The sequence below is a fragment of the Heteronotia binoei genome, chromosome 12, assembly GCF_032191835.1.
Source record: "Heteronotia binoei isolate CCM8104 ecotype False Entrance Well chromosome 12, APGP_CSIRO_Hbin_v1, whole genome shotgun sequence".
Lineage (NCBI taxonomy): Eukaryota > Metazoa > Chordata > Lepidosauria > Squamata > Gekkonidae > Heteronotia > Heteronotia binoei.
The window spans coordinates 12,137,981-12,161,713 of NC_083234.1; the positions used below are offsets into that span (position 1 = coordinate 12,137,981).

The 23,733-nt window shown below is 52.6% G+C and overlaps 1 protein-coding gene across 2 annotated transcripts in view; it reads left to right on the plus strand.

The window, feature by feature from the left end:
- POU2F3 (POU class 2 homeobox 3) overlaps positions 1–23,519 on the plus strand; it is a 183,930-nt gene extending 160,411 nt beyond the window's left edge. For both annotated transcript variants that reach the window (XM_060251847.1, XM_060251848.1), the window contains 4 exons: positions 2,506–2,667; positions 13,811–13,877; positions 20,642–20,774; positions 23,057–23,519. In XM_060251847.1, the coding sequence (XP_060107830.1) occupies positions 2,506–2,667; positions 13,811–13,877; positions 20,642–20,774; positions 23,057–23,096 (402 nt within the window). In that variant the 3' untranslated portion in view covers positions 23,097–23,519. The remainder of the gene's footprint in view (positions 1–2,505; positions 2,668–13,810; positions 13,878–20,641; positions 20,775–23,056) is intronic.
- Positions 23,520–23,733: the final 214 nt, after the last annotated feature.

Genomic DNA, 23,733 nt, shown 5'->3' on the forward strand with positions numbered 1-23,733 from the left:
GCCACAAGACACGAACATCAGATGTTTGAGAGCTGCAAGGCAGACAGACGGGAAAGCATGAAAATAAATGAGGGAGGGGAGGGGGGAAAGGAAGCAGCTTTAACATCAAATTCATTCTCCAAGCTGCCAGCTGGCTTGGCTTGGAGAGTGATTTAAAGAGAGAAATGCCTTCTCCAAGATGGCCGACAGGGCAGTGGGAGCTTCGAGAGCCACACAATACGTGTGAAAGAGCCACATGCGGCTCCCAAGCCACAGTTTGGCCACCCCTGGTCTACAGGCATCCCGAGGCAGAAATGAGAATCCGTTGAGAAAACTAAGAAAGGCCGCCTGGGGCAGGGAAATTAGCCAGGTTAGGCCAACAAGTATAGGGAAAGATGATCTGATTGTAGTAGGAGTAGGATTGGTCCTGAGGTAACTGAGAGGGTTAATAAAAGGAGGGGTCCGCACCAGTGTAAAAGACTGGGGAAGGCAATGGCAAAACCACCCTGTAAAAAGTCTGCCGTGAAAACATTGTGAAAGCGACGTCATCCCAGAGTCGGAAACGACTGGTGCTTGCGCAGGGGACCTTTCCTTTCCACACCAGTTTGGGAAAGAGAGGAGACAGTGAGGCACAGGTGCTGAGGGCTACCTGGACACAGAAGGATGGACCTACTGAGTGTCACCTGCAGCCCGGCCATCCCATTTCTAAGCCCTGAAAGGACCCTAGGGGTGTCAAACTCATTTGTTATGGGGGCCAGATCTGATGTAAATGAAACCTTTGCCGTTTTCGCACACAGCTTACCTCGCAGTCACAATCCTATTCCCTCCGCAGCGTCCAGTCGGATTTCCCACCATCTGTGCCGGAGTTACAGGAAGTGCCGCAGCGTCTGCGTAGCAAACGTAAACTGGGTTTTAGCGGTTTACGTTTGCTACGCAAAAGCCGCGGCACTTCCTGTAACTCCGGCGCAGATGGTGCGAAATCCGACCGGACGCTGCGGAGGGAACAGGATTGTGACTGCGAGGTTAGCTGTGTGCGAAAACGGTACTTGTTGGGCCGGGCCATGTCGGGTTGGGTTGAGCCATGTCAGGCTGGGCCACGTGCGTACCTGTTTAAGATTAGGTAGCAGAGATATAAATTCTATAAAGAACACAGACAAACACAAATATATCTTTTTAAAAATTAAAACATGCTTAAAACGTTAGCACTCATTGGTCTTAAAGATGCTTTGTTTGTATTTCTCCCATGGGATCCAGGGAACTTGGCAAAGGAAGCTCTGGCTCTTTGCTTCCTTCCCCAGAGGACAAGGAGGGGGAGGATCCTCAGCCTATAGACGGAAGAGAGGCTTGGCCCAGTAGCTCTGCTGTGCAACTGAGAGAGCCTGGCAAAGCAAGCTCTCCCTCCCTATCTCCTCCCCAAGGGAGGAGCCTCAGCCAAAGGAGAAAATAGAGGTTTTGCTCTGTAGCTCCTGTGCAATTGAGCAAGCCTTGCAAAGCAAGCTGCGATGCAGAAGGAAGCAAGAGAGAGGGAGAAGGAAGCAGATGACAGCCAGTTGCTCGGCATAGGAGCCCTCCGGGGCCTGATTCAGCCCCCAAACTGCATGTTTGACACCCCTGCCCTAAGTGTTGGGAGTGACTGCAGAGAAATGGGAAGGGGTGTCCACTCCCAAGATGGCATTGCCCCTTTCTCCCTCTGCCTTGCAGTTGCAGGTGCTTTCACCAAAAGGGTGCTCCAGCAAGCAGACCAGAAAACTTAACTCTGGCTAGCTCCACCAGGGCCGCATGAAGAGCATGGCCAGTCACTGCAACGGAGAGCGTTCCGAAGTCTCAGATCCTCCAGGCACTTCCCTGTAGTAGCAACGAGTCGTTATTTGCCGTTATATCAGCAGCAGGCCCAGTGCCTTGGGCTAGCTCTGCTCACCCAGAAGTTCCGCCATGAATAATACCCTTCTTTAGCACAAGCTGCTTGTAGCTGCCTAATAAACCTCCTGTTTGTCTGCCCTTGCGAGGTTATTTCCAGATGTAATCTTCCAGGCATCAAATGTTACGGGTTCTTGAGCTAGCTGTCTTAGTCGATCGCCTCATTACACACCATTATGTTTTTATTAGAATAGGAGCCAAAGGCTGCCCCTCAGCCGGGGCTGGCTCTGCAGTTGCCTAGGGCGCCGGCCTTCTAGGGGCGCTGAACCGGGCTCTCCCCATGTGACTCGGGGATGTCATCAGTGCAGAGGGGAGGTGCCAGAGGTTACCCTTGCCTTGGGTGCCAGACATTCTAGGGCCTTCAAGGATGCTTTACCACCAACGTTCCCTCTAAGCTGTGGGGTCTTGTGAGCAAAAATTCTACTTTGTGAGCTACTGGCATTAAAGTTGTGAGCTCCTGCATCAGTTTGCTCTAGGGCCACCTTCTTCCCGAGCCGAGACAAAAATGTGTGAGCCAGAGGCTAAAGAATTATGAGCTAGCTCACCCTAACTCAGCTTAGAGGGAACATTTAGGGCGACCTTCCTCATTTTGGATTTCCTGTCCCACAGAACCCCAAGCCCAGTTCGGAGGAGATCTCTATGATTGCCGAACAGTTGTCCATGGAAAAGGAAGTGGTGCGGGTTTGGTTCTGCAACCGGCGCCAGAAAGAGAAGCGCATCAGCTGCCCGATGCCCTCCCCCATCAAATCGCCCCTCTACAACTCCAGACTGGTAAGAGCTGCTGGACCAAACGGCATCAGTTGCGTCTCTTCTCTCTCTCGGTGAAGCAGGAAACGGGTGGCGGAAAGGAGGAAGGGAACTTGCCTTTCACGAGGAAGATGCCAGGTTCTAAACTTGGTGTCCCTAGTTAAGGATCTTGACTAACAACTATGGGGAAAGGCCATTTTTTGCAAATGACTCTTGAGATAGTGCTGAGCCTGAAGGATCAGTATCTGGGCTCTGTATTCTGAAGAAAAGAAGGGGAAAGGAGGGGGTGGGGGAACTTCAGCCAAGCCAAACTGAATTAAGAACCAAAAAGGTTAAGAAGATCTAAATGCAGGGCTTTTTTTGATCAGGAACACACAGGAACGCAGTTCTGGCTGGCTTGGTGTCAGGGGGTGTGGCCTAATAGGCAAGTGAGTTCCTGCTGGGCTTTTTGGTGTGGAACAATGGTGATGTCAGGGGGTGTGGCCTAATAGGCAAGTGAGTTCCTGCTGGGCTTTTTGGTGTGGAACAATGGTGATGTCAGGGGGTGTGGCCTAATAGAAGAACGAGTTCCTGCTGGGGTTTTTTGTATGGAACAATGGTGATGTCAGGGGGTGTGGCCTTATAGAACAATGAGTTCCTGCTGGGGGGTTTTGTGTGAAACAATGGTGATGTCAGGGGGTGTGGCCTTATAGAACAATGAGTTCCTGCTGGGGTTTTTTGTATGGAACAATGGTGATGTCAGGGGGTGTGGCCTTATAGAACAATGAGTTCCTGCTGGGGGGTTTTGTGTGAAACAATGGTGATGTCAGGGGGTGTGGCCTTATAGAACAATGAGTTCCTGCTGGGGTTTTTTGTATGGAACAATGGTGATGTCAGGGGGTGTGGCCTTATAGAACAATGAGTTCCTGCTGGGGTTTTTTGTATGGAACAATGGTGATGTCAGGGGGTGTGGCCTTATAGAACAATGAGTTCCTGCTGGGGGGTTTTGTGTGAAACAATGGTGATGTCAGGGGGTGTGGCCTTATAGAACAATGAGTTCCTGCTGGGGTTTTTTGTATGGAACAATGGTGATGTCAGGGGGTGTGGCCTTATAGAACAATGAGTTCCTGCTGGGGGGTTTTGTGTGAAACAATGGTGATGTCAGGGGGTGTGGCCTTATAGAACAATGAGTTCCTGCTGGGGGTTTTTGTATGGAACAATGGTGATGTCAGGGGGTGTGGCCTTATAGAACAATGAGTTCCTGCTGGGGGGTTTTGTGTGAAACAATGGTGATGTCAGGGGGTGTGGCCTTATAGAACAATGAGTTCCTGCTGGGGGGTTTTGTGTGAAACAATGGTGATGTCAGGGGGTGTGGCCTTATAGAACAATGAGTTCCTGCTGGGGGTTTTTGTATGGAACAATGGTGATGTCAGGGGGTGTGGCCTAATAGAACAATGAGTTCCTGCTGGGGGGTTTTGTGTGAAACAATGGTGATGTCAGGGGGTGTGGCCTTATAGAATAACGAGTTCCTGCTGGGCTTTTTCTACGAAAAGAGCCCTGTCTAAACGTATTGGCCCAATAATCCTGTTAGTCAAGTCAAAAACATCAAATATTGACAGATATACAAAATAATAATAATAATAATAATAATAATAATAATAATAATATATTTTATTTATATCCCGCCCTCCCCGCCGAAGCATGCTCAGGGCGGCTCACAACATGCGGGGTGACAGGATAGAGGTTTACAAGATTATGCATGGGATGGAGAAAGTAGAGAAAGCAGGACTTTTCTCCCTTTCTCACAATACAAGAACTCATGGGCATTCAATGAAATTGCTGAGCAGTCGGGTTAGAACGGATAGAAGGAAATACTTCTTCACCCAAAGGGTGATTAACGCGTGGAATTCACTGCCACAGGAAGTGGCAGCGGCTACAAGCATAGCCAGCTTCAAGAGGGGACTGGATGCCTATATGAAGCAGAGGTCCATCAGTGGCTATTAGCCACAGCATATTGTTGGAACTCTCTGTCTGCGGCAAGTCATGCTCAGTATTCTTGGTGCTTGGGGGAGGGGGGGGAGTAAAAGGGCTTCTAACCCACTTGTGAACTTCCTGATGACACTTGCGGGGGGGGGGGTGTTGTTTCTTGTTTTTTTGTTTTTGGCCACTGTGTGACACAGAGTGTTGGACTGGAGGGGCCATTGGCCTGATCCAACATGGCTTCTCTTATGTCCTTATGTGACACAGAGTGTTGGACTGGAGGGGCCATTGGCCTGATCCAACATGGCTTCTCTTATGTTCTTATGTGACACAGAGTGTTGGGCTGGATGGGCCATTGGCCTGATCCAACATGGCTTCTCTTATGTGACACAGAGTGTTGGACTGGAGGGGCCATTGGCCTGATCCAACATGGCTTCTCTTATGTTCTTATGTGACACAGAGTGTTGGGCTGGATGGGCCATTGGCCTGATCCAACATGGCTTCTCTAATGTTCTTATGTGACACAGAGTGTTGGACTGGAGGGGCCATTGGCCTGATCCAACATGGCTTCTCTTATGTTCTTATGTGACACAGAGTGTTGGGCTGGATGGGCCATTGGCCTGATCCAACATGGCTTCTCTTATGTCCTTATGTGACACAGAGTGTTGGACTGGAGGGGCCATTGGCCTGATCCAACATGGCTTCTCTTATGTTCTTATGTGACACAGAGTGTTGGGCTGGAGGGGCCATTGGCCTGATCCAGCATGCCTTCTCTTATGTTCTTATGTGACACAGAGTGTTGGGCTGGATGGGCCATTGGCCTGATCCAACATGGCTTCTCTTATGTGACACAGAGTGTTGGACTGGAGGGGCCATTGGCCTGATCCAACATGGCTTCTCTTATGTTCTTATGTGACACAGAGTGTTGGGCTGGATGGGCCATTGGCCTGATCCAACATGGCTTCTCTTATGTGACACAGAGTGTTGGACTAGATGGGCCATTGGTCTGATCCAACATGGCTTCTCTTCTGTTCTTATGTCCTTATGTGGCTGTATAGTCTGATTCTTAATTTAGGATATCACCATGGCCAATATCTGGTTTTCAAATTTACACTGCAATAAATACATGTCTATTTTTGCATATCTGTCAATATTTAATGTTTTTTAACATGACCAACAGAAGTATTGGGCCTATGCACTTAGATCTTCGCTGTCTTTTTGGTTCTGAAGAGAAGGAGCTTCAGTGCAGCAGTGAAGGTCCCCGGTTCAGTCCCCAGCATCTCCAGCAGAGGGATCTAAATAAGCAAGACAAAGACAGAGCAGTTGCCAGGCAGAGTAGGTGGTGGCTGGCTAGAAGACAGCTACATTTGTGGGAGGTGTAGTACAGCCCCAAAACCCTGTGGCACAGAGTGGTAAAGCTGCAGCACTGCAGTAGGAACCCTCTGCTCACGACCTGAGTTCGATCCCGGCAGAAGCTGGGTTCAGGTAGCCGGCTCCAAGTTGACTCAGCCTTCCATCATTCCGAGGTCAGCATCGGAATGAGTACCCAGCTTGCTGGGGGGAAAGCATAGATGACTGGGGAAGGCAATGGCAAGCCACCCCGTAAAAAGTCTGCCGTGAAAACATTGTGAAAGCAACGTCACCCCAGAGTCGGAAATGACTGGTGCTTGCACAGGGGACCACCTTTACCTTTTAGTACAGCCCCCTCCCCCAGTCTTTTTAAAGCTTGCAGCTACCTTTGGAATGTTGGCCTGGGTTCGAAAGTGCAATCAGAAAATGTCTGCCACAGGAGGTGGTACCTCCTTCCCTTCCCCTCCTCACAGCAGAAACCCTGAAAGAGCTCTGAGAGAACCGCTCTTGAGAGGACAGCTCTGAGAGAACTGTGACTGGTGCAAGGTCACCCAGCAGCTGCATGTGGAGGAGTGGAGAATCAAACCTTGTTCTCTCCCAGATTAGAGTCCATGCATTTAAGCGCCACCCCCAAACTGGCTGTGTGTGTGCGTGTGTGTTCGCTGGAGGGGCTGCGGCTCATTGGCAGAGCCTCTGTTTGGCATGTAGGAGGTCCCACGTTCGATCCCCAGCATCTCCAGTTAAAAGGACTGGGCAATAGGTGATGTCAGAAGACCTCTAGAGAACGGCTACCAGACTGAGTGGACAACACCGACCTGGATGGACTACAGGCAGGGCTCTTTTTCCAGCAGGAGCTCCTCTGCATATTAGGCCACGCCCCCTCGATGTAGCCAATCCTCCTGGAGCTTGCAGTAAGCCTTGTACTAAGAGCCCTCTAAGCTCTTGGAGGAGTGGCTGCATCAGGGGGGCGTGGCCTAATATGCAGAGGAGCTCCTGCTAGAGAAAGAGCCCTGATAGGTCTGATTCATTATGTTAGCAGCACCATGTGTTTGTGCGATTTTTACCAGCTTATGCTGCCTGAGAGTCCAAAGGCTGAGATCTAGTGTCACGTAGAGTTAACTCTGAGTTAGAATGCAGGAAGTCTTTGATTCAGATCTCCCCAGGTGGCCTTCAGCAATTCTCTCCCACCCCTTTCTGCAATGCGGGGGCAATTATACTAGTCTATCTTAGAGCAGGGGTCCCCAACCCCTGAGCCATGGACCAGCACCGGTCCGTGGCCTGTTAGCAGCCAGGCCGTGAGTTGTATAATTATTTCATTATATATTACGATGTAGTCATAAGAAGAAGAAGAAAACAATAACATTGGGTTTATATCCTGTCTTCCACTCCGGATTTCAGTCTCAGATAGGGTTGCCAAGTCCAATTCAAAAAATATCTGGGGACTTTGGGAGGGGAGCCAGGAGACTTTGGGGGTGGAGCCAGGAAACATTGGGGGCGGAGCCAGGAACAAGGGTGTGACAAGCATAATTGAACTCCAAGGGAGTTCTGGCCATCACATTTAAAGGGACAGCACACCTTTTTAAATGCCTTCCTTCCATAGGAAATAACGAAGGATAGGGGCACCTTCTTTTGGGGCCCAGGGGGGTCCAATCATTTTGAAACTTGGGGGGTATTTTGGGGAGAGGCACTAGATGCCTCTGCCTCAAAACACAGCCCCTCCCAGAGCCCCCGATACCTCCAGATCAATTCCCCATTATACCCTATGAGAATCGATCTCCACATAGGGAATAATGAAGTGCCCAGCAGACATTTCCCTTCTCCCCACGTTTCTGGTGACTCTGAAGTGAGGGATTGGCATCTCTACTCACGAGTTGCTGCCAACTTCTTCAAGGTAACACAGACACACCATCCCAAGAGGAAGCCTTTCCAATCGGAGACTGAAGCCTCCGGAGGTGGAAAGGCACATGGTGGCTGTGGGGGCGGGGCTTCCCCCCCCGCCCCGCCAGCTGACTGGGAGCGGGAAGGAGCCTGAGAAAGGGGAAGAACCCCCACTGGGAACTGGGGATTGGCAAGCCTAGTTTCAGAGCGGTCACAATCTCCTTTCCCTTCCTCCCCCACAAGACACCCTGTGAGGTGGGTGGGGCTGGAGAGGGCTCTCACAGCAGCTGCCCTTTCAAGGACAACCTCTGCCAGAGCTATGGCTGCCCCAAGGCCATTCCAGCAGCTGCATGTAGAGGAGTGGGGAATCAAACCCGGTTCTCCTAGATAAGAGTCCGCACACTTAACTACCACTCCAAACTAATAGAAACAAAGTGCACAATTGTATCATCCCAAAACCATCACACACACACACCCCAGTCTGTGGAAAAACTGTCTTCCACAAAACTGGTCAGTGGTGCCAAAAAAAGTTGCGGACCACTGCCTTAGAGGATTGAACTCTCAAATGTATGTTGTCACTGTTATTTCAGAGTTGGGTTCCGGGTGAAACTGTGACGGAGCACCTCATTCGGCAGAATGCAATGCTGCAGGGACACGCTGTCGCCCCAGCCTGACGAGCTGCTCTCTGTTCCATGCGGCTTTTCAAGTCTGTAGGACCCGGGCTTTGTGTGGGCTCTGAGTCAGTGGGGAAGCTCCTTTTCTGCGAATGCTCTGCCCCTGAGTCAGTGGGGAGAGCACCTTCTGATGAGTCACCTTCCCAGCTGCCTGCCACGTGATTCCTTCCAGCCGGGCTTGAAAAAGCCCATCCGCCCCGTGGGTGCCCAAAGCAGCACAGTGACCACGCTAGATAGGTTGCCAACCTCCAGATGGGGCCTGGAGACCCCCTGGAATTTCAAGAGATCTCCAGGACACAGAGATCAGTGGTTGCTTCAGAGGGAATATCCAATTTAATTAAGTTAATGAATTTACATTGTTTACAGTCTACCTTTCTCACTGGGACTCAAAGCAGATTGCACAAAGCGGGCCGACACAATCGACAGACGGGATGTTCAATAAACAAGTGCAATAGAACCGAGCAGAAATTTAAAAACAGCAGCAGAGGAGATGGAGGAGAGCAAAAGATGATGATTGATGATGATGACAACGACGATGATATTGGATTTATATCCCGCCCTTTACTCTGAATCTCAGAGTCTCAGAGCAGTCACAATCTCCTTTACTTTCCTCCCCCACAACAGATACCCTGTGAGGCGGGTGGGGCTGAGAGAGCTCTCCCAGAAGCTGCCCTTTCAAGGACAACCTCTGCCAGAGCTACTGCAGAAATTAGTGTGCTCTGGGGGTCATCCTTCCTGAGCTAAGACACAAATGTGTGAGCTGGAGGCTAAAAGTCTGTGAGCTAGCTTAGAGGGAACACTATAGGAACCTAGTTTCAACATGCTAAAAAGGTAAAGGCAGTCCCCTGTGCAAGCACCAGTCGTTTTCGACTCTGGGGTGACGCTGCTTTCACAATGTTTTCACGGCAGACTTTTTATGGGGTGGTTTGCCATTGCCTTCCCCAGTCATCTCCACTTTTCCTTCTGAGGTCGGTCAAATGAGTACCCAGCTTGCTGGGAGGAAAGTGTAGATGACTGGAGAGGGCAATGGCAAACCGCTCTGTAAAAAGTCTGCCGTGAAAACGTTGTGAAAGCAACGTCACCCCAGAGTCTGAAACGACTGGCACTTGCACAGGGGACCTTTCCTTTTCCTTTTCCTTGGAGGATTGGCTACATAAGGGGAGTGTGGCCTATGCTTAGTAGGGGAGGGGGGGAAGAAATGAGAGGGCACGCTGCCTGTGACCAGTACTCCCGCTAAGCTCAGGAGACTCGCGAGCAAAAATTCTATTTCGTGAGCTACTGGCATGAAAGTTGTGAGCTGCTGCAGAAATTAGTTTGCTCTGAGGCCGGTATTCCTGAGCTAAGACAAAAATGGGTGAGCCAGAGGCGAAAAAACCCATGAGCTAGCTCCCACTCACGCAGAGGGAACACTTCCCGTGACCCTGCAATGTTGAGCCCAGCTGAGGCCCCTCAAGCCCCGCCCTCTCTAGGCTCCAGCCCCAAATCTCCAGGAATTTATCATCCCAGAGCTGGCAACCCTAGGAACCTGGGAGCTGTGCAGCGAGGCTGAGTTGGACTCACGGGTGATGCGTGGCTGCATCACTTCCTGTTGCCTCTCTAGGATGGATTTTATTGGCACTGCGACGGCAACAGGGTTTCCTCGCTCAGGAGAATAACTCTTCTGGGATGGGCCCTGGACCTGCCTACACACCTTCACCTCATCGTGACTCCTATTTGAGTCAAAGGTTACAGTGCAATCCTATGCGGATCTGTTCCAGTCTAAATTGTTGCAGTCATGAGCTTAGAGAGTAATGCTAGGGTCGCCAGGTCCAATTCAAGAAATAGCTGGGGATGTTGGAGGTGGAGCCAGGAGACTTTGGGGGCGGAGTCAGGAGCAAGGGTGTGACGAGCATCATTGAACTCCAAGGGGAGTTCTGGCCGTCACATTTAAAGGGACAGCACACCTTTTAAAATGCCTTCCCACCATTGGAAATAACGAAGGATAGCGGCACCGTCTTGTGGGGCTCATAGAATTGGACCCCCTGGTCCAGTCTTTTTGAAACTTGGAGGGTGTTTTGAGGGGAGGCACAGGATGCTATGCTGAAAATGTGGTGCCTCTATCTAAAAAACAGCCCCCCCAAGAGCCCCAATGGAAATAGACCATGCTGAATGGAAGTGCTCACAAGCGGCGGCATTTGAATTGTAAAATGTCTTTTGGAAGCTCGTAGAAGCAAATGCGAAATGTGGGCTAAAGTACAACCACGTCACGCATCACTCTGTGCCTAGCTGCACAGGAGAAGTTGTCAGGAGCACTGGTCCCCGTGGAGAACTTCACCTTTGGAATTGCTACCTGCACCCATCTGACGAGAAATTACGGACATTGATTTGTTTTTGAGTGACTTCAGGTGGGGGCAATTAGTGTTCCTTATGTGACAGTTATTACAGTTTTTACTGCTTAATATTAGAAATATGCTTTTGAATATCACAAATTTGTAGTAAAATGTTGTATACTATTGGAGGCTGGTTTATATAACCTTCCCCCCCCCCCCACTCCCGCTCTATTATCCACGTTGCTTTTTGTTGGTGGCACAATCTCCAAGTGGGGCTTGGAGATCTCCCGGAATTGCAATTTATCTCCAGACTACAGAGATCTTTCTCCCTGGAGAAAACGGCTGCTGCTTTGAAGGGTGGGCTGTATGGCATTATGCCGTCGAGGTCTCTCCCTTCCCCCAAACCCTACTGTCCCCAGGCTGTATCTCCGGAACTCCAGGAATGTCCCAAACCAAAGCTGGCAACCCTAGCTCTGGCTCTCATTTGCAACTCATGCAGGATCATACCCGTAGACTTCCCTGATGCATGAAATGCCCCATCCAGATCAGCAGTGCTAGACAGCATGCTTCCAATTAACCAAATCGGTGACTTCCTTCTTGCCATTTCACACCTCACTATTTCCCCTTGACCTCATTTCTGCAAGGAAGTCTCAGGCTTGCGCAAGGGCTGCCGATCAGGAATCGCAATTCCAGCAGGCGTTCAGCTTCCTAGACAGCATCGGGCTTTCGATCAAGTTTACCGGGTTTGCCCTGGACCGGACAACGCAGGGTTAAACTCTACCGATGTCTTGTGGTTGTTCCCAACTTGGTTAAAATGTTTGTGGAAGCTCAGTTGCGAGGCCCTCCAATACCCAGCAACCTCTTAAAACTTTAGAGTTTTGAATTTGTAAACATTTCCCAAGTGGTGGGTAGGTTGTAGTGATGTCAGGTATCAGCTTGCCAGTTTCAATGCTGTTTTATGTTGTTTCCTCCACTTTGCTTTGACTAGGCCTTGAGTTCAGCAGGAGCTCACCGGAGCGCAGCTCCTGAACCTTCCTGAGGGTTCCCCCTCCTCCTCCCCACCTACCTTGTCCATGGAATAGCAGGTGCATCTGCATAACAATCCCTGGATTAGGAGAGCGGGCAACCAGCCAGCCACCAGGGACTTTGCCATGCCCCCAGCAGCCCTCATTAACCCCTGGAGAAGCCCGCACCACCCTTTCCCCACTTCTTATGTGATATTGGAGGACGGGTGGCTTGCTGGCCTTTTGACTGTGGCGGGGGAGGGTGGCCGAGGAGAGCCTGGATCTCTAGCCAGCCCAAGCAGGCCTCGCTCGCCCAGGGCTCTCCTTTCTTACATCAGGTTGCTTTTGGCTGGGGGGGTGGCATATGCTAATGTTATGCTAATGAGCTTCATCACCTGTTTTTCTACAAAACGACCCCTGGCTTTGACTTTCCTGGTCTGTTCCATCAGTGCTGCAGCAGCTGCTCCCATGGCAGGTCTTCATTGTTTGCAGAGGAAAGAAGGTGCCAGTTCCCACCAGTTGCCCTGCACATGGTTCTCACAAGAGCACAATTTCGTAGTGTGGGGTTGCCAGCCTCCAGATGGTGGCTGGAGACCTCCTGGGATTACAACCGATCTCCGGGCAACAGAGATCAGTTCCTGGAGAAAAACAGCTACATTAGAAAGTGGACTCTATGGCATTCTACCCAATGAAGTCCTTCCCCTCCCAAAATCTCCAGGTGGGCCCTGAAGATCTCCTAGAATGACAACTGATCTCGAGACTACACAGATCAGTTCCCCAGGGGAAAGTGGCTACTTTGGAGGGTGGACTCTGCAGCGTTTAGCCCTGCTGAGGTTCCTCCCCTCCCTAAGCTCCGCCCTCCCTAAACTCCACCCCCAAATCTCCAGGAATTTACCAACCCGGAGCTGACAGCCCTAATATGGAGAGGGGAGGCAGGGAAGCTGCCTTCCTCTAGCACCGCTCCATTCGCGCTCCTGAGGATCCAAGCCATTCTCTTTATGCCTCTAAGGCGTTTAAGTGTACCTTTGAGAACGTCAGGCATGAATAACAAATTGGCATTTTCAAGCAGGCGTTTCACAGACACACACTAATTACAAAACTGGCCGGATTGGGTGTCACTCTCCGTCGGGTGGACTTTTCCAGGGCACACCCAGGCCTGCTGCTCTGCAGTGTGTGAAATCCAACCTCTGCCAATTAAATATAAATTGGGATTTCTCACAGGCCTCTTCAAATATGCGATTCAGTTCAGCGCCCTCTGGTTTCACTGGGGATTACAACCATGTGTCCTTCGCACCCCAAGAGGTTTCCTGATATGCTTCTCTCCCAGCACCTATGCTGAACCCTCACTGGAGCAGTCAAGCAAGGCTAAGGCAGATAAGCATTCGCTAACAATGGAGAGCTTTTCGTAGCGTGAACTAAAGCTCACTTGGCACAGCACCCAGATGGTTGTCTGCAGGGGTGGAATTCTAGCAGGAACTCATTTGCATATTGGGCCACACGCCCTGATGTGGCCAATCCTCCCAAGAGCTTGCAAAAAAGAGCCTTGTAAGCTCTTGGAGGATTGGCTACATCATGCAAAGGAACTCCTGCTAGAATTCCACCCCTGGTTGTCTGTGATTCTGGGGGGGTCAGAGGTGTGCCTGGCTATCAGCAAACCAAGGCAGACCTTTTGTCCCCAGATAAGTATTGGGATATTTGGTTAACGAACCACTCATAGAAACATGATCCTGAGTGCAGTTAAATAAATCTCCCAAGTGTATTGCAAAGAAGTTGAACTTACATTCATTCAAGCAACATTCAGGTTGCAGTCGAAAGGAGAGAGAGAAGCCTAATCTAAAGAGGACTTTCCCTATCACAAACGGCCAGCTTGTCTGGCATCAGGTGTATGGTAGTACAAGGTCATTGTCTGTACAGGAGAGGCCTGCAGAGACGTGTGCAAGCATGCTGAGTTACTCACTCCAACAATAAGCTCTTCATTTGGTTTCTTTTCCAGATTTCTACCTCAGGATCTTTGGGTCCCCTCCCTGTCACGCCTGTTCACAGCTCCATGCACGGGGCAGGTAAGTTTGGCCAGGAATCCTTGCCTTTTCCCTCCCATTAGCATCGTAGCCAGCACCTGGAAGTATTTATTTTAATGCAACTTGAGATCTTTTTTTGCACTTTGCGTGGTCTAACATAAGGAAAGCTGAAGGATTTTTTGGGGAGGGAGGGCTCTAGTCCCCCCAAAACTGGGTTTGGAATAAAATCTTGTTCTCCTTTAAGGTGCCCCGACATGGATGTCCCAGGCTAACCTTACCTCATTAGTCCTCAAAAGCCAAGCAGGGTCGGTCCCGGTTAGTCCTTGGATGGGAGAGCACAGAGGAGACCCAGGGTTGCTGCGCAGAGGCAGGCAACACGAAGCCACCTCTAGCCTTGAAAGCCCTCTGGGGTCACCATATACTGGCTGTGACGGCCTCAGCAGGTCTCAGGAGCTAGGCGGGGTTGGTCCTCATTAGTGCTTAGATATACGAGACCCCCAAGGAAGACCCCCAAGGTTGCCTTGCAGAGGCAAGCCATGAGAAACCACCTCTTCTCTTGAAAACTGCATCAGGTCCCCACATATCGGCTCCAATTCAATCTCAGCAGATCTCAGAAGCTAAAGAGAGCCAGCCCTGGTTAGTGCTTGGATGGGGGACCACCAGGGAAGTCCAAGGTTTCTGCAGAGGCAGGCCAGGGCCGACCACTCCTGGCCTGTTGGCTGCAACTTTCCCCCACCACCACCATTCTTTAGGATGCCGCTAGATTCCTTTTTGGTTTTGCTACAGCAGACAAACACAGCCACCATTGTGTAGTTGTTATTAATGAGACCCGTATCGCAGCTGGTGTTGCAATTTAAGATGGTTCATCTGTAGGTACAGGCTGTGACGGAACCAGCCCGATTCTGCCTTCAGACCCGGTCCCGTCAACTCCCTTTTGAGTTGTCAACTCCTGAAGGGAGCTTATCTTCTTCCCACCACTAGGGCACGCTGCCACCACCTGTTCAATTTAGGGTTCCTGACCAAGAGGAACAGGTAGGGTTGCCAAGTCCAATTAAAGAAAAATCTGGGGACTTTGGGGGTGGAGCCAGGAGACTTTGGGGGTGGAGCCAGGAGACATTGGGGGTGGAGCCAAGAACAAGGATGTGACAAGCATAATTGAACTCCAAGGGAGTTCTTGCCATCACATTTAAAGAGACAGCACACCTTTTAAAATGCCTTTCTTCCATAGGAAATAATTAAGGATAGGGGCACCATATTTTGGGGCTCATAGAATTGGACCCTCTGGTCCAATCGTTTTGAAACTTGGGGGGTATTTTGGGGAGAGGCACTAGATGCTATACTAAAAATGTGGTGCCTCTACCTCAAAAAATAGCCCCCCCAGAGCCCCCAATACCCACAGATCAATTTCCTATTATTCCCTATGGGAATCGTTCTCCATAGGGAATAATAGAGTGCCTAGTAGACATTTCCCTCCCCCCGCCACGCTTTCTAAAGGGGGGGAGGGCCTCCAAACCAGGGAATCTCCTGCCCCCTCCCTCTCACACACACACACACTTACCAGATCTTCCTCCGGACAACTCTACTTCCTGTGAAAACGAAAGCAAAGAAAGGGAGGGGCCGTTCTCAGAAGCCCTTTCTGCTTCTTGCTTCCTGCCCAGCCTTAAAGGGGCAGACATTTTGCAAATGGCTCAGGAGCTCTACAACATGAAGCCTAAAGGTATGTTCTCCCCCCCTCCCCCCCCACCCCCGCTTCCAGAGTTTTGAAGAGCGGGAGATGAGGCTGCGAAACCAGAAGTCTCCCGCCAGAGCGGGAGGTTTGGGAAGCCTAGGAACAGGACTCCCAATCCCCCTTGCCAGTTATGTGGCCTCAAGGTCCTCTGCCAACCCAGCACCTGGTTAACACAGAGACCACAGTCCTTCTTTGGGGGACCCTGGAGGATTGGCATCCTTGCCAACTGTATGTCTTCCCTGGACTCCCCTCTAACAGAAGCGTGGTCTAAGGCGGCTGGGGAACTGTAGTGGTACAGAGGGACTGCCTTTTAAACAAATAAAACATTTATTTAAAACAAGCAACTATTTCCAGGCATTTTTAAATACAGGGTGAACAGAAGTAATAAATGAAAGTAGGGATAAATTCTCCTTTTCTCCCTAATATACAACTGGCCCTGACCATACCATCCAGAAGCCACTCACCAGTCACCAAGACTCAAATCAAACTCTTAACTTCCTTTCCCTCCCAAAACCTATAATATAAACCCCAGTTCCCGCCCAGAAACTGGTTTTCCCTCCTGCAGCCTTCTGGGAGACCAGACTGAAAGACTTCCTGTCTCTCTAGGAGGCCTCAGAGGTGCTGCTTCCAGACAGGAGGAGAGGGGGAAGGAGGGATAGACTAGGCCAAAGCCTTGCCTAGAGTTTAAGACTCTCTAGCCAACTCCCAGACAAGCACAGGCCTAAAATGGTGTTTTTCCACACAGGCTTTTTTTCTCTTCCTGTTTTGGTCCAGTTCCTTCCTTCCATAAGAAATAATGAAGGATATGGGCACCTTCTTTTGGGGCTCATAGAATTGGACCCCCTGGTCCAATCTTTTTGAAACTTGGGGGGGGGGGTATTTTGGGGAGAGGTACTAGATGCTATACTGAAAATTTGGTGCCTCTACCCCAAAAAACAGCCCCCTCAGAGCCCCAGATACCCGCAGATCAATTCTCCATGATTTTCTATGGGAATAAATCTCCATAGGGAATAATAGAGTTCCCAGCAGACATTTCCCTCCCCTCCCCCCGCTTTCTGACGACCCTGAAGCAGGGGGAGGGTCTCCAAACCGGGGGATCCCCTGCCCCCACCTGGGGATTGGCAACCCTATTCAGGTACCTCCCTTCCCCATACCCTGCCTTCCCCCCAACTCCAACCCCAAATCTCCAGGAATTTCCCAACCTGGAGTTGGCAGCCCTACCATGAAGTAGTTTAAGCGAAGCACTAGGAAGGGAGGATGGGGAAAAGCAAGTGGCTCAGGGAAAGAGATCGAAAAAAAGACATCCTCCAAGGGGAAGGCTGTGGCTAGCCTAGAGAGGAGAGGTGCACAAGGCCAGAAGACAGAGATGTGAAGAACGTTGCAGGCCCGGTCTCACAGAAGGACTAGGCAGAATGCCTGTCTGCCATTGGCTATGCTGCCCAGATGCAAAAAAGGGCCGCAGTCTTCCCTGGCCGCCTGCAGAAGTGGAGGGGGTACGGGTGTAGGGTTGCCAAGTCCAATTTCAGAAATATCTGGGGACTTTGGGGGTGGAGCAAGGAGACTTTGGGGGTGGAGCCAGGAGACACTGGGGTGGAGCTAGGGGAAGGGGGGGAAACAGCGCCAAGGAGCGCGGCAAGCTGCCCCATCTCGGAGCGGGCAGCCGCGCACCTCTTCTCCGCTCACCGAGAAGCCGAGAAGAGGCGGCAGCAGCGCAGCGCCATCGCCCACTCCGCCTCTGAGGTGAAATCAGAGAAGGGGAGGGTGGAGGCAGGCCAGGAGCGTGGCGAGCCGCGAGTCCGGGTCCTAGAAGGGGAGGGTGGAGGCAGGCCAGGAGCGTGGCGAGCCGCGAGTCCGGGTCCTAGAAGGGGAGGGTGGAGGCAGGCCAGGAGCGTGGCGAGCCGCGAGTCCGGGTCCTAGAAGGGGAGGGTGGAGGCAGGCCAGGAGCGTGGCGAGCCGCGAGTCCGGGTCCTAGAAGGGGAGGGTGGAGGCAGGCCAGGAGCGTGGCGAGCCGCGAGTCCGGGTCCTAGAAGGGGAGGGTGGAGGCAGGCCAGGAGCGTGGCGAGCCGCGAGTCCGGGTCCTAGAAGGGGAGGGTGGAGGCAGGCCAGGAGCGTGGCGAGCCGCGAGTCCGGGTCCTAGAAGGGGAGGGTGGAGGCAGGCCAGGAGCGTGGCGAGCCGCGAGTCCGGGTCCTAGAAGGGGAGGGTGGAGGCAGGCCAGGAGCGTGGCGAGCCGCGAGTCCGGGTCCTAGAAGGGGAGGGTGGAGGCAGGCCAGGAGCGTGGCGAGCCGCGAGTCCGGGTCCTAGAAGGGGAGGGTGGAGGCAGGCCAGGAGCGTGGCGAGCCGCGAGTCCGGGTCCTAGAAGGGGAGGGTGGAGGCAGGCCAGGAGCGTGGCGAGCCGCGAGTCCGGGTCCTAGAAGGGGAGGGTGGAGGCAGGCCAGGAGCGTGGCGAGCCGCGAGTCCGGGTCCTAGAAGGGGAGGGTGGAGGCAGGCCAGGAGCGTGGCGAGCCGCGAGTCCGGGTCCTAGAAGGGGAAGGTGGAGGCAGGCCAGGAGCGTGGCGAGCCGCGAGTCCGGGTCCTAGAAGGGGAGGGTGGAGGCAGGCCAGGAGCGTGGCGAGCCGCGAGTCCGGGTCCTAGAAGGGGAGGGTGGAGGCAGGCCAGGAGCGTGGCGAGCCGCGAGTCCGGGTCCTAGAAGGGGAGGGTGGAGGCAGGCCAGGAGCGTGGCGAGCCGCGAGTCCGGGTCCTAGAAGGAGAGGGTGGAGGCAGGCCAGGAGCGTGGCGAGCCGCGAGTCCGGGTCCTAGAAGGGGAGGGTGGAGGCAGGCCAGGAGCGTGGCGAGCCGCGAGTCCGGGTCCTAGAAGGGGAGGGTGGAGGCAGGCCAGGAGCGTGGCGAGCCGCGAGTCCGGGTCCTAGAAGGGGAGGGTGGAGGCAGGCCAGGAGCGTGGCGAGCTGCGAGTCCGGGTCCTAGAAGGGGAGGGTGGAGGCAGGCCAGGAGCGTGGCGAGCTGCGAGTCCGGGTCCTAGAAGGGGAGGGTGGAGGCAGGCCAGGAGCGTGGCGAGCTGCGAGTCTGGGTCCTAGAAGGGGAGGGTGGAGGCAGGCCAGGCTCCTGGCCTGCCTCCACCCTCCCCTTTTTTGGTTTTACCTCAGAGGCGGAGCGGGCAATGGCGCTGCGCTGCTGCCGCCTCTTCTCGGTTTCATCTTAGCTGCTCCTCCGAGATGGGCTCAGCCTGAGCCCATCTCGGAGGAGCAGCTACGGTGAGCGGAGAAGAGGCGGCAGCAGCGCAGCGGCCGCCCGCTCCGAGATGGGGCGGCTCGCCGCGCTCCTTGGCGCCGTTCCCCCCCCTCCCCCCGCTTCCGTTTTTGGGGGGGGGCGGGGGAAGAGGCTGGAAATTTTGGGGTCCCCCGCCAGGGCGGGAGGGTTGGGAAGCCTATACGGGTGCCAGATCCAGGCTGGGAAACTCCTGGGGATTGGAGAGTGGAGCCCTGGGAGGGCAGGGAGATGCAGGGCCACAGAGTCCACCCTCCAAAGCATCCTCCTTCCCCAAGGGACTGGATCCCTGCAGTCTGAATGCCTGTCTGCCATTGGCTATGCTGCCCGGATGCAAAAAAGGACCGCAGAGTCTTCCCTGGCTGCCTGCAGAAGTGGAGGGAGCTGGGAAACTCCTGGGGATTGGAGAGTGGAGCCCTGGGAGGACAGGGACCACAGTGAGATGCAGGGCCACAGAGTCCACCCTCCAAAGCATCCTCCTTCCCCAAGGGACTGGATCCCTGCAGTCTGAAGATGAGCTGTAATTCCAGGGGATCCTGAAGGCTGGCCTCCCTAGATGCAAGAGAGATGCAAAGCAGAGAGAATGGCCGAGGGGAGGAAGAAGAAGAAGAATTGCAGATTTATACCCTTCTCTCTGAGCGGCTTACAATCTCCCATATCTTCTCCCTTTACAACAGACACCCTGTGAGGTGTGTGGGGCTGAGAGGGCTCTCACAGCAGCTGCCCTTTCAAGGACAACCTCCGCCAGAGCTATGGCTGACCCGAGGCCATGCCAGCAGGTGCAAGTGGAGGAGTGGGGAATCAAACCCGGCCTCCCAGATAAGAGTCTGCACACTTAACCGCTACACCAAACTGGCTCTCAGAAGCAGAAAAGTCCAGGGCTTCGGGAATGAGAGTCTGCAGGCAGCAAGAAGAAGAGTCTCTGAATCAGAGACTCAGAGTAGCTTACAATCTCCTATATCAGGGGTGGCCAAGGGTAGCTCTCCAGATGTTTTTTTGCCTACAACTCCCATCAGCCCCAGCCATTGGCCATGCTGGCTGGGGCTGATAGGAGTTGTAGGCAAAAAACATCTGGAGAGCGACCCTTGGCCACCCCTGTCCTATATCTTCCTCCCCCACAACAAACACCCTATAAGGTGGGTGGGGCTGAGAGGGCTCTCCCAGAAGCTGCCCTTTCAAGGGCATCCCTGCGAGAGCTACGGCTGACCCAAGGCCATTCCAGCAGCTTCAAGTGGAGGAGTGGGGAATCAAACCCGGTTTTCCCAGATAAGAGTCCATGCACTTAACCACTACACCAAACTGGCTGTCAAGAGAGCCCCCAGAGCTGGAGCGGACCAGATGCTTCAGGAGAGGATGAAACAGCTAACCAGAAAGGGGGGGGGGGGGTGAAGAGAGGGGAGCGTAGAAACAAGGAAGGCTGTTTCAGGGGTGCTAATTGGAAGGAGACTGCCTTGGCAACATGCCTCTCATCATTGTGACAATCAGGCAAACGCACAACAAGCATGCTTGTCATAGGCAAAAAAAGAAAGGAGATTTGCAGTAGGGTTGACGGCTCCAAGGTGGGAAATATCTAGAGGTTTTGGGGTGTGGCGCCTGGGGAGGGTGAGGTTTGGGGAGGAGAGAGACTTTAACAGGGTGAAATGCCATTGAATCCACCTTCCAACATGGCGGTTTTCTCCAGGTGAACCGATCTCTGTCCCCTGGAGGATCTATTGCAATAGCAGGAGGTCTCCAGCCTCTCCCTGGAGGTTGGCAACCCTAGCTTGCAGTGATGCACCGCCCTCTTTCTGATGGTGTGTTTCCTCTGTCCTGCAGTGACGTCTTCCTGCTCTCCTGGCAACTCCAGCCGGCCTTCATCTCCCGGCACGGGACTGCACGCCAGCAGCCCAGGGATGTCCCAGACTAACTCCAAAGCAGCCATCAATTCGACCAGTTTCAACTCTTCCGGGTAATGCTGGGCAGGGGGAGGGCCAAGGAAAGGTCTCAGCTCTCAAAAAAAAAAAAAAGAAGAGCATTTAATGGGCATTTGTGTCACAAATTTCACATATGTTTTCCTGATATCCTTAAAACGAGTTTGTAAGGTGGGCCTTTATTCTTCTGATATTGCTGAAGGAGGGACTGGCTTATCCAGGAGTGGCCAAACTGTAGCTCATGAGCCACATGTGGCTCTTTCACACATATTGTGTGGCTCTTGAAGCCCCCCCCATTGGCTGGCTTGGAGAAGGCATTCCTCTCTTTAAACATCAGCAGGCCTCCGATTCAGCAGGAGCTCACAGGAGCACAGCTCCTGAACCTCCTCCCCACCTACCTTGTCCATTGCATAGTAGGTGCAGCTGCATAACAATCCCTGGATTAGGAGAGCGGGCAGCCAGCCAGCCACCAGGGGCTTTGCCACGCCCCCAGCAGCCCTCATTAACCCCTGGAGAAGCCCGCCACACCCTTTCTTCACTTCTTGTGTGATTTTGGGTAGCGGGTGGCTTGCTGGCCTTTTGACTGGGAGGCGGAGGCAGCCCAGGAGAGCCCCAGGCAAGCGAGGCCTTCTTGGGCTGGCTGCATCTCTAGCCAGCCCAAGCAGGCCTCATTTGCCGGAGACTCTCTCTTCTTGCATCGGGTTGCTTTTGGCTGGGGGGAGGGCGTATGCTAATGAGTTATGCTAATGAGCTCCACCACCTATTTTTATACAAAAGGACCCCGATCACCAGTGCTCAAGGATCTTTGCTGTATAACTGAAGGGATATGCCAGACAATATTTTTCAAGCACATGTTCCTTTTGAAAGGCATCCCGTTCCACAGAGCTTCTGCTTGAAACGTTGAAGAGTTACTGCTGTTTGTGCAGGACCATTAGGATTGACAGCTTTGGGATATGAAACACCTGGAGATTTTGGGGGTGGAGCCTGGGGAGGGCGGGGTTTGGAGAGGGGCGGGATCTTAGTCGTGCTGGTGGGACCAGCTACGGGAAGAGGTGAGGGCCCTGTGGGACCCTGGGCAGTTCCACAGGGTCTGTAAGACAATCCTCTTCCGGGTGGCATGTAACTGACAGGTACCTGAAAACTCCAAAGGAAGGTTGTAGGATAGCACATTGATAGATCGTTTTCTTGTTTTCACTGCTGTAAACTATTTAATGTATTTTAATATTCATTAATCTTATTGTTAGACTTTTATGTCGAAAGCCGCCCTGAGCCCGCCTCGGTGGGGAGGGCGGGATATAAATCAAATAAAATGAAATGAAATGTGTGGAATGCCATAGAGCAGGGGTGGCCAACGGTAGCTCTCCAGATGTTTTTTGCCTACAACTCCCATCAGCCCCAGCCAGCATGGCCAATGGTTGGGGCTGATAGGAATTATAGACAAAAAAAATATCTGGAGAGCTACTGTTGACCACCCCTGCCATAGAGCTCCACCCTCCGAAGCAGCCATTTTCTCCCAGGGAACTGATCTGTCGCCTGAGGGTCAGTTGTAATAGTGGGAGATCTTCGGCCACCGGGTTGGCAACCCACAGGACCAAGCCAAGCCAGCCAGCAGCTTGGAGAATGCATTTAAAGTTAGTTGCTTTTCTCTACCTCTCCCTCCCCCCTCCATCTATTTCTCTCTCTCCCTTACTTCCTGTCTTTCACCTCTCAAACATCTGACATTGATGTCTTGCGGCTCTCAAACAGCTGACAGTTATTCTATATGGCTCTTACGTTAAGCAAGTTTGGCCACCCCTGGGCTTTTCTATGGCTGCTTAATAAGTTGTTGGCCGAGGCAAGATCCAAATAAGGAAACCCAGTCTCTTACCTCCTGCGCTTCTTGGGCGTAATGATCGCAAAGCAGCTCAAAACAAAGTGTGTGTAAGCACACTGATTCCTAAGGGTTTATGTGGGTCTTACTTTCTAAAATCGTCTCCCTCCAAAAAAACGCAGTAATTTGCCTGTTGGATTATGTTAGGGGTCCCCAAACTAGAGCCTGTGGCCAGCTTTGGAATTCTGGCACAGGGTGGCGGGCACAACTGCAAAACAGCTGCCACGAAAGGCAGAGCCAACCACAAAATATCAGTCAGCACGGTCCAGTGGTGGGTTGCCAACCTCTCGGTGGTGGCCAAAGATTTCCCACTATTACAACTGACCCTCACCCAACACCAGCGTATGGCACCTTCCTATCCTTGTATTTCTTGTGCAACAAGAGAAAAAAAATTAACTTTTCCATCTTCTCCCCCCCCCCACCACCATATGTTTCTTCCCTTGCGAACAGGTCATGGTACCGATGGAACCAGCCCACCTACCTCCACTGAAGCCGCGCAGCCTAAAGGTCAACCAAATCCACCTTTCTCTCCTCAGTAGAAAAAAAAAAAAGAAGTCTCGACTTCTTGCTATGGACTTGCCCCTCTCTGGGATTGGTGGCTTCGACTAGGTTTGGTGCAGCAGGACGGGTGCCTTCAGAGAGAGCTTCGGGTCTCTCCCGAGACCTTGACCTCACAGGACGGGAGCAGGCCTGCAAACACCGCAGAAAGAGACTCTAGCTGTGATAGAACCCTGAGTGGTTGAGGGTTGTGAGTTTGTGCGTGTGAGTGTGTGCGCAGTGTCGGTGCTACACCCGTCGCCCTCAAACCCCCACCTCCTGAGGGCTACTACGCCTTTTCTCTCAGCAACAGGCACCTGGATGGGGCAAGGCTGCTGTTGTCTCTCATGAACTCATAAAATGCTTCTTGCCAGAGGATATTGTGAAGCTGCCTCTGTTCTCAGAGCTAAACCCACAGATGCATCCTCGGAGATCCCCCCCCCCCCCCACAAACTCGAGCCAGTGCTGCGCAATTAGGTTCCCCAAAGCCTTCAATCTAGATTGGATAGATCCGGGCGGGTAGCTGCGTTGGGTGCCGCCGGACTCTAACTTTGATCTAGATTGGATGTTTGGGGCCTTGCAAAAGACAT